Source organism: Sardina pilchardus, chromosome 19 (assembly GCF_963854185.1).
Source record: "Sardina pilchardus chromosome 19, fSarPil1.1, whole genome shotgun sequence".
NCBI lineage: Eukaryota > Metazoa > Chordata > Actinopteri > Clupeiformes > Clupeidae > Sardina > Sardina pilchardus.
Window position 1 is genome coordinate 31,899,971 of NC_085012.1, and position 12,459 is coordinate 31,912,429.

Below are 12,459 nucleotides of genomic sequence, written 5' to 3' on the forward strand. Positions count from 1 at the left end.
ACAAAGTTATATGGGTTCCCTGTCAGCAACGTTGTGCATCAGCAATGACTTACCCCCCGACAGCGTCCTGTGAGCCGAGATCCAGCCGGTTTTTGATGCTGAAGAAAGTAGTCCGGCAAGTTTCTGGGGTCACGAAAGTAAAGTGTTTTTCCTCTCAAAACCATACGTGTTCAAAAGAGTGATATATTTGCACCACAAAAACGTTGTCCAGGAAAAATTCAAACCTCGTTATCTTGGCACTATTTTTCTCGATTCCTATCACTGCGCGCTACTGACAGCTGGACAACGTGTTTGTGGTGCAAATATATCACTCTTTTCAACGCATATGGTTTTGAGAAGAAAAACACTTTACTTTCGTGACCCCAGAAACTTGCCGGACTACTTTCTTCAGCATCAAAAACGATCAAAAACCGGCTGGATCTCGGCTCACAGGACGCTGTCGGGACGTAAGTCAGTGCTGATGCACAACGTTGCTGACAGGGAACCCATATAACTTTGTGTCTTAAAACCCGAACTATCCCTTTAACTTAATACCCGAGTTAAGGCTTTGTGCAGCCTCGATATGTCTAGATAACCTAGATTTGTCTAACTTGCTTCGTAGGACACCCCACAGGTGTCCCGATTAGAGTGCGCTCTCTATTTACTTTTCGGCTCAGTAACTAACCGGAGCAGGTAAAACTCCGCCGCTGCTTAGAAACTGGTCCCTCAAAATTTAATGCGATCATTGAAATGCAAGGATAGTTGTATTTCTAACATCATTCTATCAATACAGAGTTTTACATTGATAGTCTGGCATTATATTCTTATTGGCCTTGGCTGTACTGTGGAGTAGGTAAGACTCTTTTTAGTGGCAGCCTAAGATACTGATGACTTGCGCTAGCCTAGCACCTGCGAATTCTGCAGCTGGAAGGACCGGATGACACATGTTCGAAACGATTTCCACTGATAAATATTACACTGGCTAACTTGGAAGTGAAGGTCCTATGTCCAAAATCCTGAACCACCCCTTTAAATTCCTTCGTATGGCCTTCACAACTGATCATTTATTCTACCTCAGCTTGCTATGCATTGTCATATTGAAGTTGAATATGTTTGTGTGAAGGGTTTGTAGTTTTTTTTTTTAAAGATTTCTTTCACTTTGTTCCCACAAATAATATTTTATCCTTTCTTAACTTGCTTCTAATTATCATATTGAAGTCAGGTTTGTGTGTAGGGCCTTCACGGTTTCTTGCACCCGTTGCCCATGACTCATGTCAAATAAAATAAAGAAAGAATGCCAATCTAAGTGCAAGGTGAAAGTGTTTAGAAGGTTGGTATGACTGACAGTCTATTCATAACGTACATGTTAACACTTTGTGTACATGTCTTTCTCTTCTTATCAAGGGTGATGATGCCACTTGCAGCCTGGAAAATGTGCCTTCTACCAGTGATTTCCCAACCAGTGATCTCTCAACATGTGCCACTCAGGTAAGATAATCAGTCTTTGCCTGTTGTGGAAATAGTATTGTGAAGCAGAATTTGACATTCATTAGTTAGGCTAGGGTCACAGTGATGGCTCTGGTGCTTACGCCTCATGTGAAACTAGTTTCTACAGCTATCCTTCTGCTCACTGTAACATAACTCCTGGAGCTGTGCGTAAACTATTGCTAAATAGCTAGTTAGCCACTAATCTCAATTGCATGCAACTTTTACTGTATCATACTAGGAGACAGTAAATGCAAGGAAGAAAGAAACCATTCTTGTCCTCTCACCAGAGAGACTGCTTGTATGTCTGTTAGCACTACATTGCTAGCCTAAGTAACCTTAGCAATGGATACAGTTTATAGCATATATGCACTGTTTTTAAAAAAAGATACAAATGTAAGTGCAAGGTTAAAGTGTTTAGACGGTTGTTATGACTGACAGTCTATTCATAACGTACATGTTAACACTTTGTGTACATATCTTTCTCTTATCAAGGGTGATGATGCCACTTGCAGCCTGGAAAATGTGCCTTCTACCAGTGATTTCCCAACCAGTGATCTCTCAACATGTGCCACTCAGGTAAGATAATCAGTCTTTGCCTGTTGTGGAATTTGACATTCATTAGTTAGGCTAGGGCCACAGTGATAGCGCTGGTGTTTACGCCTCATGTGAAACTAGTTTCTACAGCTATCCTTCTGCTCACTGTAACATAACTCCTGGAGCTGTGCGTAAACTATTGCTAAATAGCTAGTTAGCCACTAATCTCAATTGCATGCAACTTTTACTGTATCATACTAGGAGAGAGTAAATGCAAGGAAGAAAGAAACCATTCTTGTCCTCACCAGAGAGGCTGCTTGTATGTCTGTTAGCACTACATTGCTAGCCTAAGTAACTTTAGCAATGGATACAGTTTATAGCATATATGCACTGTTTTTAAAAAAGATACAAATGTAAGTGCAAGGTGAAACTGTTTAGAAGGTTGTTTTGACTGACAGTCTATTCATAAGGTACATGTTAACACTTTTTGTACATGTCTTTCTCTTCTTATCAAGGGTGATGATGCCACTTGCAGCCTGGAAAATATGCCTTCTACCAGTGATTTTTCAACATGTGCCACTCAGGTAACATAATCATGATGTTTCTCTTAGCACTACGTAGCCAGCCTAAGTAACGTGACCTATGGGTACAGTTTATAGTATACAATTTCTTCCCCTTTGTCTTACAACATATGTAGTCTTTGCTTTCACTTGGTTCCCACAACTGATATTTTATTTGACATCAGCTTGCGTCTTACTATCCTATTGAAGCTAAATGTATGCCGGGACTTTTTGAATTTGATCAGTTGGTCCCCACAACTGATGTTTTATCCTACCTTTCTTGATTCTACCTGTTTTATTGCCACTGTGGCAGGTAGATTTTAAAATCTACCAGCCACTCAACATTTTTACCAGCCAATATATATTCAACCGTTCTATACATTTTACTGCCAAGTAGAGATGTAACGGTATGAAAATTTAACCCCACGGTTATAGTGACCAAAATTATCACGGTTTTCGGTATTATCGCGGTATTATTTTCAATAAGAAAGCACTGATAGGCCTACACAAGCTGAAATAGTGTGACACTGTCTATTATATTACAAAAATATAGGCAAAACCTTATTGCCTTAAGCTGGATACAGATCATTCAGAGCAGTGGCAATCCCATCTCTGCTCAACCCTGCTCAGAAAATGGCTTGTCTTTTTTCTATTTCATATTTGAATACACTTAATACATTTTGTTAACAATTTATAGCATATGCATAATTACTCAAAATATTCAGTAATTTGAATGCTTCTTATTGATTACACTTGTCTTTAATGATATACAGGGGTGATATGTAGGTCTAATTGAGTGCCTGTCACTTTAAGAAGTACGTGAACATAAATAGGTTTCATTCGGTTTTAGTAAAATCATGCATAGTTCAAGGATACATGTTTTCATATAATAGCGTGAATGTTCAAAAAAACTAAGAAGGTAAGGAAAATATTTCTGGCGTCATAGAAAAATAAGTGTCTTCCAATGTTAACTTATATGATTTAGGTAGGTTACCGTGGTAGCCTATGGCATTGTGAGTTGTCCCGTTCACTTTTTCCTTGGTTATGTTTAATTGGCTGGGTGCTTAACTACCATGACTCGGAGTTGGGTATATCTGTTATATATATCCAATGTATTTCCTACCTAAACGTATTAACCGGTAGCCTCTTTGTAAATGTATAGTCAATAGTTGTAGGCTATCTAGCTGCAACGTTAACTGGAAGAGTAGGCCAGGCTGACTCAATGAGAGGCGCGCGTTCCAGAATGTTTGTTGTGATCGTCATGTCCATCGATGTTGAGGATTATTGATAGCCTACAAGGCGTGTGTTCTTATCTCTGTGGAAACTGGTAATATTCTGATGAAATCAACAACTTGAAGTGGAAGTAGGCTAGTTGCTTACCCGCCACAGTGGCGGGTGGGTTGACATATTTCAACCGCCAGCGCGCAAAACTACACGCATTTGGCGGGTGGTGGGTGGCTAATTTCCATCCCTGGTTTGGCAGTAGCTGAGTGTATTCCGTGCCTTTTTAAAGGGGTGGTTCATGATTCTAGACATAGGACCTCATTTTCAAGTTAGCAAGTGTGATATTTATCAGTGGAGACTGTTTTGTCCAGTCCTTCTAGTTGCAGAGTTGCAAGTCAACAGTGTGTTAGCCTGCCAGTAAAAACAGTTTTACCCACTCCACAGTGCACCTGAGGTATATGAAATATATGCAAATGTCTGTGTTGATAGAATACTGTTAGAAATAAAACTGCCCTTGCATTGCTTTGCAATAGTTATACTTTGTTCCCTGATGTCGGTAGTAGGCATATAAGCAATGGCAGCGGCGGACTGATATTACCTAGGCTACCAGTGGGGTGTCCTACGAAGCTCGATTAGTGGCTTAGCGAGGTATGTTGCGCTCAAAACCAGGGTATGCTGTCATACGAAAGTGGATTTGTTTTAGCGTCGCTGTATCACCATGGAATCTTATGCTCGCAACCAAACCTGGTCGGGAGCGGGTCATATGCTTAGTTATAGCTCAAATCGTGAAATATCACCGCCCTCTGACCAATTCTAACCAATCCATTATCTTGAAAAACGAAGTTCTCACATGTGCTAATCTGTCATACTTTGAACAGGTTCAGCCCCGCCTCTGCAAACATTTTGAATCTCGAAGGCGCTTTTAACTATGTTGTGCGTGCAAATATGTCACTACTATGGACATGCATGCCATACAATATCTGATGACCATCGACTTTTTGATGTTATAGGTTAGACACTAAAAAAGACCGCCCTAGATTTCGCTACCGCTCATAAATGCGGAAGTAATAGTTTTTAAACCTAGGCTGTCTTGTGCGTCTCCACGTTTCCCGATTGGTCAAAATCACCCCAACCACGAGAACGCGCACAGATCTGAGCTGAAAGCCTAGTTTGACAAATTTATCATATACCTGCTGTCGTAGGATCACTTAAAGGGATAGTTCGGGTTTTAAGACACAAAGTTATATGGGTTCCCTGTCAGCAACGTTGTGCATCAGCAATGACTTACCCCCCGACAGCGTCCTGTGAGCCGAGATCCAGCCGGTTTTTGATGCTGAAGAAAGTAGTCCGGCAAGTTTCTGGGGTCACGAAAGTAAAGTGTTTTTCCTCTCAAAACCATACGTGTTCAAAAGAGTGATATATTTGCACCACAAAAACGTTGTCCAGGAAAAATTCAAACCTCGTTATCTTGGCACTATTTTTCTCGATTCCTATCACTGCGCGCTACTGACAGCTGGACAACGTGTTTGTGGTGCAAATATATCACTCTTTTCAACGCATATGGTTTTGAGAAGAAAAACACTTTACTTTCGTGACCCCAGAAACTTGCCGGACTACTTTCTTCAGCATCAAAAACGATCAAAAACCGGCTGGATCTCGGCTCACAGGACGCTGTCGGGACGTAAGTCAGTGCTGATGCACAACGTTGCTGACAGGGAACCCATATAACTTTGTGTCTTAAAACCCGAACTATCCCTTTAACTTAATACCCGAGTTAAGGCTTTGTGCAGCCTCGATATGTCTAGATAACCTAGATTTGTCTAACTTGCTTCGTAGGACACCCCACAGGTGTCCCGATTAGAGTGCGCTCTCTATTTACTTTTCGGCTCAGTAACTAACCGGAGCAGGTAAAACTCCGCCGCTGCTTAGAAACTGGTCCCTCAAAATTTAATGCGATCATTGAAATGCAAGGATAGTTGTATTTCTAACATCTTTCTATCAATACAGAGTTTTACATTGATAGTCTGGCATTATATTCTTATTGGCCTTGGCTGTACTGTGGAGTAGGTAAGACTCTTTTTAGTGGCAGCCTAAGATACTGATGACTTGCGCTAGCCTAGCACCTGCGAATTCTGCAGCTGGAAGGACCGGATGACACATGTTCGAAACGATTTCCACTGATAAATATTACACTGGCTAACTTGGAAGTGAAGGTCCTATGTCCAAAATCCTGAACCACCCCTTTAAATTCCTTCGTATGGCCTTCACAACTGATCATTTATTCTACCTCAGCTTGCTATGCATTGTCATATTGAAGTTGAATATGTTTGTGTGAAGGGTTTGTAGTTTTTTTTTTTAAAGATTTCTTTCACTTTGTTCCCACAAATAATATTTTATCCTTTCTTAACTTGCTTCTAATTATCATATTGAAGTCAGGTTTGTGTGTAGGGCCTTCACGGTTTCTTGCACCCGTTGCCCATGACTCATGTCAAATAAAATAAAGAAAGAATGCCAATCTAAGTGCAAGGTGAAAGTGTTTAGAAGGTTGGTATGACTGACAGTCTATTCATAACGTACATGTTAACACTTTGTGTACATGTCTTTCTCTTCTTATCAAGGGTGATGATGCCACTTGCAGCCTGGAAAATGTGCCTTCTACCAGTGATTTCCCAACCAGTGATCTCTCAACATGTGCCACTCAGGTAAGATAATCAGTCTTTGCCTGTTGTGGAATTTGACATTCATTAGTTAGGCTAGGGCCACAGTGATAGCGCTGGTGTTTACGCCTCATGTGAAACTAGTTTCTACAGCTATCCTTCTGCTCACTGTAACATAACTCCTGGAGCTGTGCGTAAACTATTGCTAAATAGCTAGTTAGCCACTAATCTCAATTGCATGCAACTTTTACTGTATCATACTAGGAGAGAGTAAATGCAAGGAAGAAAGAAACCATTCTTGTCCTCTCACCAGAGAGGCTGCTTGTATGTCTGTTAGCACTACATTGCTAGCCTAAGTAACCTTAGCAATGGATACAGTTTATAGCATACATGCACTGTTTTTAAAAAAAGATACAAATGTGAGTGCAAGGTGAAAATGTTTAGACGGTTGTTATGACTGACAGTCTATTCATAAGGTACATGTTAACACTTTGTGTACATGTCTTTCTCTTCTTATCAAGGGTGATGATGCCACTTGCAGCCTGGAAAATATGCCTTCTACCAGTGATTTCCCAACATGTGCCACTCAGGTAACATAATCATGATGTTTCTGTTAGCACTACGTAGCCAGCCTAAGTAACGTGACCTATGGGTACAGTTTATAGCATACAATTTCTTCCCCTTTGTCTTACAACATATGTAGTCTTTGCTTTCACTTGGTTCCCACAACTGATATTTTATTTGACATCAGCTTGCGTCTTACTATCCTATTGAAGCTGAGTGTATGCCGGGACTTTTTGAATTTGATCAGTTGGTCCCCACAACTGATGTTTTATCCTACCTTTCTTGATTCTACCTGTTTTATTGAAGTGTGTGTAGAACCGTTACAGATGCCTTTAGTTAGTCCCCACAACTTTGTGTGTGTAGGACTTTTTCAATTGGTCCCCACAACTGATGTATTACAGTCCCTCAACTTTAGGGGCGTATTCACACCAGGAAGGTCCGTTAGTTCACTTATTAGGTCCGGACCAATTTTTTTTTCTTATTTTCTTTTTTAGTGCGGTTCGCTTTCACACCGTGATTAATTGCAACCGGACCAAAATTTATAAACAAAAGCACATGTGCTAAGGTCGTTCAACCATTGGCTGGTAAACGTGTAGGTGGGGTGAAGAATAGGAAGCCAAAGTCAAAGTTGGCCCACGTAAATATTATGTTTGCGTACTGTACTCGTTATTATCCTAGCAATATAGTTTATACAGTTACAGCTTTGCAGAAGTGCTTGAGCGTCAAGACCGTTTGATGCAAGTTTAACAATATCATGCTCGTAATTTTGCAACGACGAAGACGTGCAACAAAACAGCTGAGAAGAGCTCTCATGTGTGTCCAACATGCTAACAGCAGGCCTACGGAAGACGGAACGGGTAGGAGATGCAAAATCAAATGATTGTTGGCAAAAAAGCGTTAGCCCACTGCTGCTTACAGCTGTTGTGCGTCACGGAGCTATCCTACATTTCCCATAATGCGCAAAAACTACGGGAGCTCGTCAAATCCAAAAAAGGTAGATTTCTGTAACTGGGTCGGATCGAGGTCGGTCTGCTTTCACACCATAAACGAACCGCACCAGGGTTCGATAGGAACCGCTCCGAGACCACCTCCTCAGCTGGGTCTCGGTCCGCTTGTTTGGTCCGCACTAGAGTTCGAGTGATTGTATTCACACCAATCAAAAAGGTCCGAACCAAGCAAGAAACGAACTTGAGTTCGTTTTAATCGAACTAAACAAGGCAGGTGTGAATACCCCCTAAGTGTTTGGCACAGGGATGGAAATTAACTTTTTTCCACCTGCCACTGTGGCAGGTAGATTTTAAAATCTACCAGCCACTCAACATTTTTACCAGCCAATATATATTCAACCGTTCTATACATTATACTGCCAAGTAGAGATGTAACGGTATGAAAATTTAACCCCACGGTTATAGTGACCAAAATTATCACGGTTTTCGGTATTATCGCGGTATTGTGTTCAATAAGAAAGCACTGATGGACAGTGTCACACTATTTCAGCTTGTGTAGGCCTATTACATTACAAAAATATAGGCAAAACCTTATTGCCTTAAAGGAATAGTTCGGAATTTTGGACATAGGACCTCATTTCCAACTTTACCGAGGTGATATAGATCGGTGGAGACCGTTTTTATCGCGTTTAGCCCCTTCCTTCAGTTGCAGCGTCCCCCTTTGCCTTAGCTGGTTCTGAGCTAACACATTTCTACGGTAACATCAGTCTGACATCAACAACAGTCTTACTCACTCCACCGCACACCCAAGACAAGTCAATTAATACGTCAGACTATCGATATACATGTCCGTGTTGATAGAATAATTTTAGAAATAAAACTAACCTTGCAACTCAATGATTTATTACATTTTGAGGGACTAGTTTCTCAATATCAATCCGCCACTGCCATACAGGGAACAAAGTAGGCTATTGCAATGCGATGCAAGGTTAGTTTTATTTCTAACATTGTTCTATCAACACAGGCATGTGCATCTGAAGTTATAAATTATTTGTTTCGGGTGTTCTGTGGAGTGTTTTCAGTGGCAGGCTGGATGTTACCGTTGACTTGCGTTATCTCGGCACCTAGGTTAGCTCGAGATGAACGCTGCAACTCAAGGAAGGGCAGAAATTCACTGAAAATGGTCTTCACCGACCTATATCATCCTGACTAAGTTGGAAATGAGGTCTTATGTCCAAAATTCCGAACTATTGCTTTAAGCTGGGTACAGATCATTCAGAGCAGTAGCAATCCCATCTCTGCTCAACCCTGCTCAGAAAATGGCTTGTCTTGTTTCTATTTCATATTTGAATACACTTAATACATTTTGTTAACAATTTATAGCATATGCATAATTACTCAAAATATTCAGTAATTTGAATGCTTCTTATTGATTACACTTGTCTTTAATGATATACAGGGGTGATATGTAGGTCTAATTGAGTGCCTGTCACTTTAAGAAGTACGTGAACATAAATAGGTTTCATTCGGTTTTAGGAAAATCATGCATAGTTCAAGGATGCATGTTTTCATAGAATAGCGTAAATGTTCAAAAAAACTAAGAAGGTAAGGAAAATATTTCTGGCGTCATAGAAAAATAAGTGTCTTCCAATGTTAACTTCTATGATTTAGGTAGGTTACCGTGGTAGCCTATGGCATTGTGAGTTGTCCCGTTCACTTTTTCCTTGGTCATGTTTAATTGGCTGGGTGCCAACCATGACTACCATGACTCGGAGTTTGGTATATCTGTTATATATATTCAATTTATTTCCTACCTAAACGTATTAACCGGTAGCCTCATTGTAAATGTATAGTCAATAGTTGTAGGCTATCTAGCTGCCACGTTAACTGGAAGAGTAGGCCAGGCTGACGCAATGAGAGGCGCGCCGTTCCAGAATGTTGTGATCGTCATGTCCATCGATGTTGAGGATTATTGATAGCCTACAAGGCGTGTGTTCTTATCTCTGTGGCAACTGGTAACATTCTGATGAAATAAACAACTTGAAGTAGAAGTAGGCTAGTTGCTTCCCCGCCACAGTGGCGGGTGGGTTGACATATTTCAATCAATATCCCACAAGTGTGACTGACTTGATGCTATACTCCTATGAACCAGTGTTCCCTTTATTTTTTTGAGCAGTGTATGACAACCTAGGAAGAATAATACAGGCGGAGGTCTGCGATCTGAATGCTTTTCTAGTTTAATATTGCAAAAGCCATGTCTACCTAATTAAAATCATTGTAACATTGTACAATTGTTTTTGAATGGTTTTCTAAATAAAATATCTATATGAATATGACTTTTCAGATGAAGTCAACCATTATTGCCTATGAGGACTACACTGAAACTACTCCAGATGAGGATGAAGATTATATTCCTTCCTCTGAAGAATCCAGTTCTTCGGAAGGTTCTTCTGTTATGCCGCCACCCATAATGAAAAGAAAGGCTATTCAGGTGGGCGAGTTAGTTTAGTGAGTCTGTGAGGGTGTGTATGGACATGAAATATTGTTTTTGATTTGTTTTCTAAATGAAATATCTATATGAATGTGACTCTGCAGATGAAGTCCTCCATGCCTGATGATCAAGAATCCAGTTCTTCGGAAGGTTCTTCTGTTATGCCGTCACCCATAAAGAAAAGAAAAAAAGGGGCCATTCATTTTCTAGACAGGTCTCCCAAGATCAATCATCCTAAGGACCCAACAAACGAAGATCAGCCATCCACATCCACAGCAATAACAATTCCAAAAGTTCAAAAAAAAAGTGATGGCTCTAGAGTTTACAATAAAAAACAATTTTGCCTCTTTTGTTCTAAGCCATTCATCAAAATAGCGAGGCATCTTGAACAAGTTCATGCAAATGAACGGGAGGTAGCATCTGCTTTAATGCACCCAAAGGGATCGAAAGCGAGGAGGGTTTCTTTGCAGTCAATTCGAAATGAGGGCAACTACAGGCACAATGCAGCGGTCATCAATACTGGCAGGGGTGAACTGGTCCCCCGAAAAAGACCTACGATGAAGGCGCAACACTCTGACTTTTTGCATTGTTTGTTTTGCCATGGGTACTTTATGAAAAAACTTTTATGGCGACATGTCAAAATTTGTCCAATGAAACCCAAAGATTCCAGCACAACCCCTGGGAAGACACGGGTGCAGAAAATGTGTGCTTTCATGGAGCCCAGGCCTTCTCACATTAATGAAAAACTTTGGACAGTGCTAAGTACTATGTCACAGGATGAAATAACACACACTGTCAAAAATGATGAGAGCATTTTGCAATTGGGTCAACAACACCTAAATAAGAGTGGTTCAAACCCCAAAAGATTTGAGAACATTCGGCAGAAGATGCGTGAGCTCGGGCGACTTCTGATGACTGCACGGAACATAACTCCAGTGAAAGATATGAGGGACCTCATTGACGCCAAGAAATACCAGACAGTGGTGAAGGCAGTAAAGAACACATGTGGATATGACAGTCAGACGGAAACTTTCAAAATCAAAGGCCTTGCTCTGAAGCTTGGTCACAGTCTTAAAAAGGTAGCCAAACTCATGGAAAGCAATGGTAGAATGAGTGGAAATGATGATCTGGTTGCCCAAGCGGTGGATTTTCAGAAGGTACATGAAACCAGATGGTGTGACTATATATCCTCAACTGCCCTCAGGAACCTACACGAGGCCAAATGGAACACGCCATTGGTCCTTCCTTTTACAGAGGATATCCAGAAACTGCATTCATATTTGGACTCAAAGGTTGACGAGTATCATAAACATCTCTCTGAAGAACCCTCCGACCTTAGTTGGTCATGTTTAGCACGAACGTGTTTGGCAAGTGTTATCCTCTTTAACAGGAGGAGAGAGGGTGAAGTTTCTTCTATGCCTTTGTCAGCCTTCATGTTAAGAAACCAATCTGATCCTCACGAAGACATAGACTGGGCTTTAAGTGAAACAGAAAAACAGCTCTGTCGGCATTTTTCAAGAATAGAAACCAGAGGCAAACGTGGACGCAAAGTCCCCATACTTCTGACACCAAAGATGGTCAGCTCATTAGAATTACTTGTCAGCTCAAGAGAAAAGTGTGGCATACAGAGGGGCAACCCATACTTTTTTGCCAGACCCGGCTCAATATTCCATTACAGAGGCTCAGACTGCCTTCGCACCTTCGCCCAAAAATGTGGTGCTAAAAATCCAGATGCCTTGAAGTCCACGAAGTTAAGAAAACATGTTGCCACTCTATCTACAGTACTTAACATGACGGAAACGGAAATGGACCAGTTGGCTAATTTCCTAGGACATGACCTCGTTGTGCACAGAGAATATTACAGACTGCCAGAGGGAACATTGCAACTCGCAAAAATCAGTAAGGTGCTAATGTCTATTGAACAAGGCCGACTAATGGAATTCAAAGGAAAAAATCTCGATGAAATCGAAATTCAACCTCACGGTATGTGTAATACTTTAGCGTGCATATTTTGT

General features: G+C 40.9%; 1 protein-coding gene across 1 annotated transcript in view; it reads left to right on the forward strand.

Annotated features, from left to right (window-relative positions):
* LOC134065821 (uncharacterized) overlaps nucleotides 1-11,741 on the forward strand; it is a 36,602-nt gene extending 24,861 nt beyond the window's left edge. Inside the window, exons 13-21 of the mRNA XM_062520909.1 lie at nucleotides 1,384-1,467; nucleotides 1,960-2,043; nucleotides 2,517-2,585; nucleotides 6,404-6,487; nucleotides 6,964-7,032; nucleotides 10,298-10,444; nucleotides 10,549-11,048; nucleotides 11,310-11,523; nucleotides 11,649-11,741. Coding sequence (XP_062376893.1) covers nucleotides 1,384-1,467; nucleotides 1,960-2,043; nucleotides 2,517-2,585; nucleotides 6,404-6,487; nucleotides 6,964-7,032; nucleotides 10,298-10,444; nucleotides 10,549-11,048; nucleotides 11,310-11,523; nucleotides 11,649-11,741 — 1,344 coding nt within the window. The remainder of the gene's footprint in view (nucleotides 1-1,383; nucleotides 1,468-1,959; nucleotides 2,044-2,516; nucleotides 2,586-6,403; nucleotides 6,488-6,963; nucleotides 7,033-10,297; nucleotides 10,445-10,548; nucleotides 11,049-11,309; nucleotides 11,524-11,648) is intronic.
* Nucleotides 11,742-12,459: the final 718 nt, after the last annotated feature.